The 6392-nt window shown below is 33.6% G+C and overlaps 1 protein-coding gene and 1 long non-coding RNA gene across 10 annotated transcripts in view; both read left to right on the forward strand.

Annotated features, from left to right (window-relative positions):
* The window catches only part of LOC136795773 (uncharacterized), a 305717-nt gene that overhangs the window by 121883 nt on the left and 177442 nt on the right, over nucleotides 1–6392 (forward strand). The window lies entirely within an intron of this gene.
* The window catches only part of LOC106692080 (maternal protein tudor), a 74903-nt gene that overhangs the window by 40295 nt on the left and 28216 nt on the right, over nucleotides 1–6392 (forward strand). For all 9 annotated transcript variants that reach the window (XM_014438027.2, XM_014438013.3, XM_014438005.2 and 6 more), the window contains 2 exons: nucleotides 2137–3177; nucleotides 3548–3585. In XM_014438027.2, coding sequence (XP_014293513.1) covers nucleotides 2137–3177; nucleotides 3548–3585 — 1079 coding nt within the window. The remainder of the gene's footprint in view (nucleotides 1–2136; nucleotides 3178–3547; nucleotides 3586–6392) is intronic.

Below are 6392 nucleotides of genomic sequence, written 5' to 3' on the forward strand. Positions count from 1 at the left end.
ATTAACTACTATTTAGCCACTAAGGACTTTCTCCTGAACTACTCTTACTTCTTTGGATAAAAGTTATATGAGATATATAGTCGTTCCTTCCAAGTCGTTTTCCTCATGATTTTTTTAATTCATGATAAAACTTTAGTAATTGAAACAAAAAATTTCTTCTTTATATTATTTCATCTTTGTATAACCAACCGGGATATCACGGAACACAAGGATTCCACGAGGAATGGGTCGTTCCACGTCAACTCAACATAGTTTTGATCCTTACTATCTCAGATTTTCTTCAAATTCTGCTTAGGCATTGTGTAGCTCTCAGCTTTTTACCAGAAGGGTCCTCTTACCATAAAAAGGTTGGGAAACTCTGTCCCAAAGTATAGGGTGTTTTTTTGAGCCCGATAGAACTTGAAATTGTAAAAAATAACACAAAAAATTAAATTGTAATCAAAATTTTTTTTTTATTCGAAAGATCAATACGTGACATTAACATTTGAAAATGATTTTGGGCATATGGGCACCGCGGCTGTTCTTGACGAAGCGCATTCTGGACCTCCAATTTTGGCCGTATGTCACGAATAACACGAACAATACTGGCCTCCAAGGCGTCAATTGTTGCTGGTTTATCAGCATAAACCAGTGACTTCACGTAGCCCCACAGGAAATAATCGAGAGGTGTCAAATCGCACGACCATATGCGGCAATTTTGCTTATTAACAAACCCGTTAAGCCAAAAATGCGCCTCATTGCTGAACACAATTTTACAGAATGCGCTTCGTCAAGAACAGCCGCGGTGCCCATATGCCCGAAATCATTTTCAAATGTTAATGTCACGTATTGATCTTTCGAATAAAAAAAAAAATTTGATTACAATTTAATTTTTTGTGTTATTTTTTACAATTTCAAGTTCTATCGGGCTTAAAAAAACACCCTATATAAACTGGTCTTAACATGGTCATATTCAATATTATTGATCCAATATCAAATTTTGTCAACATATTGATCGTCTTAGGGGTTGATCGCAATAATGAAACAAATAGAAATCCAAACTATTCAATTGTTATTGAAGCTCCTTCAATATTATTGTATGTCTAAGGGAGGAGAGGGTATATTGAACAATATTATATCATTAGTGTCTCCATTAAAATAAAATAGAGTATAGTGAATAGTACCAATGATTTGATTGGAAATTATAATGTTTATAGCTATTGATTAATAAATGATTAGTAGTTTTATGGATATTATTATTATTCATAAAGTGGCTTAAAATACATTGCGTTAATTGTAACAATAAAATGGAAAGTATTTTTATTAGTTAACTTATTTTATAAAAGTTGTTATGAAGAAAAAAAAAATTAGTAAAGAATGGCAACCAAATCAACTATTTGGTAGTAGGTAAAAATAATAATGAAATAGTGTTGGGTTGATAAAAAACTAATGTTCTTTGTCCAGATGTAATGAGAGGAAAAAGGAATATCAGCCTATGCAAAATACTTCATGTAATCAAATTTAATCAAATTTTTAGATCATTTATACTTCCCAATATGATTTTTCACCTACTTAACATGATTTAGTTTATAACTGTAATGAGTATCTCATATAGTATATAAAAAAATTAATAAAATAAGAAAAAGAACAGAAATGGAGAGTGTTGACAAGTTAAATCTTTAGAGAAAGACGATAACTGACATAATTTTGAAATAATATTATTGACTCATGTTAAGAGGCACCTTCAATAAGATTGGCTCTTTGAGAGTTTTTAATGAAAAGAGCATTTGATCAAAAAGTACTTCAGATTTCTTACTTGTTTACTCCTGTTTAAGAAACCCATACATATAAAAAAGTTAGTAACAGCATACCAGTCTGTCATCAACGTTATGTATCAGAAATGTTTCTTATCTAATAACTCCTCTGTTTTCTTTACGGGTTTGTTCAGAGCCGTTAAGAATGTTAAGATATTTGAGAAAAGATCTGAGGGAGAATTACAGCGATGAGCTGTCGTTAGTTTAATCCATTGTTTTTAGGTGATTGAAATAAAGCGAAACAAATAGAGAGGGAATGTGCTTGGAGGCATGTCTAGGAAGGAGAGGGGTTTACCCAGTCATATTTAGTATGTAAATTTTTATTTTTATTTTTTTTTCACAGTGATTCTGGAGAACAGAAGGTCAAATTCAAGGCAGATTCTTCATTTCCCAAGACGAACCAGAGGCAGAATTCATTTCATTCCATGGACTCATTCGGTGAACATGATAACCGTGAGATTGATCATAACAAAAACAGGGGATACAACAGGCAAAAGAGTTTTGATAAAGGTCCCCGCTTTCAGGCTGATGAGGCTCATAAAAAAGCTGCTGATAATTTCGGAGAAGAAAAGCCACCTAGAAGAAGTAGGTTTGGTGGTGAAGACAGAGGAGGTAGAGGTTCTGTCGGCAGCCGGGGTTCTGACGATTTCAGTTTTACTGATGAGAAACCCAGGCGAGGTTTTGGAGGACCTAGGTCTAGACCAGATGAAGAACAAGTGACTAATGATGATAGACCCCGAAGAGGAGGTTTTTATAAGCATGATGATAGAACATCTGAGCACTCAAATGAAGACAGGCCAAGAAGATCGTTCAATACTAGGTCTAGAACTGATGATGACAAAGCCTCAGATCATCAATTTGGAGATGATAAATCCAGAAGAGGGTTCAGAGGACAAAAACAAGATGAAGATAAAGGAAGAGGTTTTGGTGGCCGTGATAAATTTACGAGGGGTAACAATTGGGATGCTAGTGATAACATACAGAGTGGAAGAGACGATGACAGAAAAGGAAGGGGTAGCAGGTTTGGTGATGAAGAAAGAAGAGGAGGCAGGGATAGTGATGAAAGAAAAGGTGGAAGAGGAAATAGTAACAGATGGGGAGGGGATGGTGATACTGATGAAAGACCCAGAAGGGATGGCAATAGGAGAGGTGGTGGAGAGTGGAAGAGAGAAGATGGAGAAGATAGGAGAGGTGGAGGAGAATTTAGGAGAGGTGGTGGCGGTGAAGAAAGGAGAAGTGGTGGAGACAGGAGAAGCAGTGGAGAAGACAGGAGGGGATCTGGAGGCGGAGGTGGTCGTCGTGGTAATTGGAACAGAGAAGAAGGTGGAACTGGTGGTGGTGGCGGCGGCGGCAGCGGTTGGGGAGGGGATAACAGGAGAAAGAAGTTAGTAAACATTTTACTTATACTATTTATTAAAAATAAATTATTCATCAAAAGTCGTTTTAAGGTTTGTTTTTTGAACGTTATAAATAATACTATTTTAAAAGACTAGAATACCTTGGTTAATAATAAATTAAATATAATCTTGGCCAAAAAAAAATACGCATACAAACACAGCAATTGTATCAACAAAATTAATGTGTGTTTGGGCACTTTTACTTTTACAGCTTCATACATTTACTGATTTCAATGAGTTATTGAAAATTAAATATTCAAGAAATGTTTCCTTTAATGAAATTATTTTTGGTGAGTTTAATGTATATATTACTATGTTTTCTCCATAATTAGAATATTATTATTCTTTTATTTTCAGGTTTGATAATGATTCTACTTCAAAAAGATTTTCACAAGGTAAATTTTGTTTCTTATTATCATGTAGTTTTTGTTTTAACCGAAGGCCTCCTCTTAGCTGAGTCCGGGCTCGGGGTAAAATGTTATTACAAGTTCTCGCTTAAAATATTTAATTTTGATCAATAATATTGGTATATGGATAAATGTACTATTACGAAATTTCTACTTCATCGATCGTAATAACTTGAGTTGATAAAATACTATACCATAACTTAATAATAATGACGGTACAGCAAGTATAATTTAAAAATAATTAATGAAGCTAAGTGTTCATAATTACATCAGTTATTTTTATATTTACGATGAAGATTACTCATTATAATGCTATTTTTACCTTCCTTTTGCGAAAGCTTGAAAATTAAGAAAAAATTCAATATCTTTGCTGATATAGATTCAAATTTTTACTCTTGTTAATCATAAAAAATTTGTTATAAATACATCAATGACTAAAAGTGCCATGGATACAGTTTTTAGTTATGAATGGCTCATTAATAAATAAGCATTATTTATTAATTAGCACTCTTATTGTATGAGGTGTAAATACTGTAAATAACTAGTTATAGGGTAAATACTGTTATCGTATCCCCCCCTCTGGGTCCAGGGAATTTTTCCCGCTGTATTCCCCTACTGGTCTCTGTTATTGCAAGGTGTAGGCCAGTGGTTGAATATATGTATGATCTCTTTAGGCAATTTTGAAAAATAAATTTTTAAAAATTATAATTGCCTTAAGGTCAAAAACTTGAAATAATTATACAATGGTTTTATTACATATATTTATTCTCTTCTTGGTCGTTTCGGGGATACTGTGTGTCCTCCTCCCTCTCTTCAGTATAATAGAAGTCATTGTTTGTTTTAATAAAATCATTACATCTACAATTTGTTAGTTCTGGTATTAAATAAAGAAAAAAATTTATAACTAAAGGATTGTTTTAAAATTATATTGTACTTACTCTACTGTTATTTTTACTCTATTATATTATACTTACTTTGTAATAATTATTTGACAATACTCTTTTATTTATTAATTATTGCCAGAAATTAATCTAACTAATTGTATAAAATTGTGGATGTACTGTTTTTACAAATTAATAATAATTATGAGAAGATCTAGTTTCGGTCGGGTTTAAAACAAGGCGAATCTGTATCACCTATCTTATTTAATCTAGCACTAGAATAGGTTATTATAAATGTGATGCATAACAAAAGAGGGTTTAACTTTGGGCAGTAAAATATCGGTTTTTGGATTTGCTGATAATTTCATATTATTGGGTGAAGACAAGGAAACTATAGAACTAAATACAACTACATCGACAAACTCTAGTAAGGAACTAGGCCTTGAAATTAATACGGATAAAACAAAATATATCGTTAGCAGTAGAACTGGGGGCAATTTCGGTGATATAGATACAGGAGGATATGCATTTGTATTTCTATAGTAACTAGAAAAAAAAAAAAATTGATAAGGAAATAAGAACAAGGTTATAGGCAGGAAATGCTTGTTATTTTTCAATTTCTTAGTTGCTTAGTCTCGCCCATTCTGTCAAAAAACTTGAAATTTAGAATTTACAAAACTAATATCCTTTCCACTGTTCTTTATGGAAGCGAAACATGGCCTCTTACACTAAGGGAAGAATAAGGCCTTAAGGTTTTTGAAAATAAAATTGCTGAGTAAAATATTCTGACCAAAAAAAGATGTGTTTATCAGAAAATTTAGAAGGTTGTTGTTCCGGTAACCTACGGCAACGGAAAGGTTGAATCAGAAAGGCTGCTGTGTATAGGATTAGGCCATGTGCCCAGCATCCAAAGCTTGCCTCCTCCAGCGTTCTTGGTGGCAAGAGAAGCAACCCAGACTAGTGTGAGTTAGCCATCTTGTCTCAGTCAGAGAAGCGTCCATCCTTTTCTTTTATTAACTCATCATTAATATCTACATGAGTGAGTAGATTTACTTCAGTGGTTCCTGGCAGCAGAAGGGAGAGAGGCCTAAGAATGTGGAGGGAAGAAAGAACCATGGAGTAAGTCCATCTAGCAATAGTTAACATCCACATCATCAACCACCTCAATGTTAGATCTACAATTTCCATAGCCTAGTCATACAAAATTATACTAACAATCTAATCATAATGTTTTCTTTCGGTCACCCTCTACACCTCTTGTAACATAAAGCAATAGAATTTTATTACATTTTATCATGTTTCATTTTTCAATTATACAGTCCACTCAAACCCAACCAGCCAACCATAAGTGAAGTGTGTCTTACAATGCGGTTGAAGGCATGCTTCATACAGCTGTATTGAGGGAACTGCACCTGGTAAATATAATTCAGGTTACAACATTTCGGCAAATAAGATGGTCGTGTGAGGTTATGGGACTTGGTAACGAACAGATCCCTGAATTGTTAATAAACACTGAACTGAGTGGTAGAGGTCCCAGAGGTAGACTGAAACATGTTTGGGAGGATTGCGTTAAGACTGATTTAGTAGATTTGAGTTTGGGGGGGGGTGTCACTGGAGAGATTTATGCTGAGAACAATTGGTGGTATCGGCATTGAACCTTCAAGTTTAGTTAAACCTTTATTATTATTTATTTACTGTTATTATTAAAACAAACATTTAGTTATATTATGCTGAAGAGGAGGGCACAGTCAGAATAGGGCAACTATAAAACTAATAGCTTAAATTGTCATGGATACAATATTTATTTATCAATGATTCATTCATGAATAAGGGCTGTTTAGTTTCAACTATAGCTAATTTTTACCCATCCCTGATCCTCAAAAGGTGTAAGAAGAGGATAAATATATATATATA

This window comes from Halyomorpha halys, unplaced genomic scaffold, assembly GCF_000696795.3.
Source record: "Halyomorpha halys isolate HHAL.00 unplaced genomic scaffold, Hhal_1.1 Scaffold53.1, whole genome shotgun sequence".
Lineage (NCBI taxonomy): Eukaryota > Metazoa > Arthropoda > Insecta > Hemiptera > Pentatomidae > Halyomorpha > Halyomorpha halys.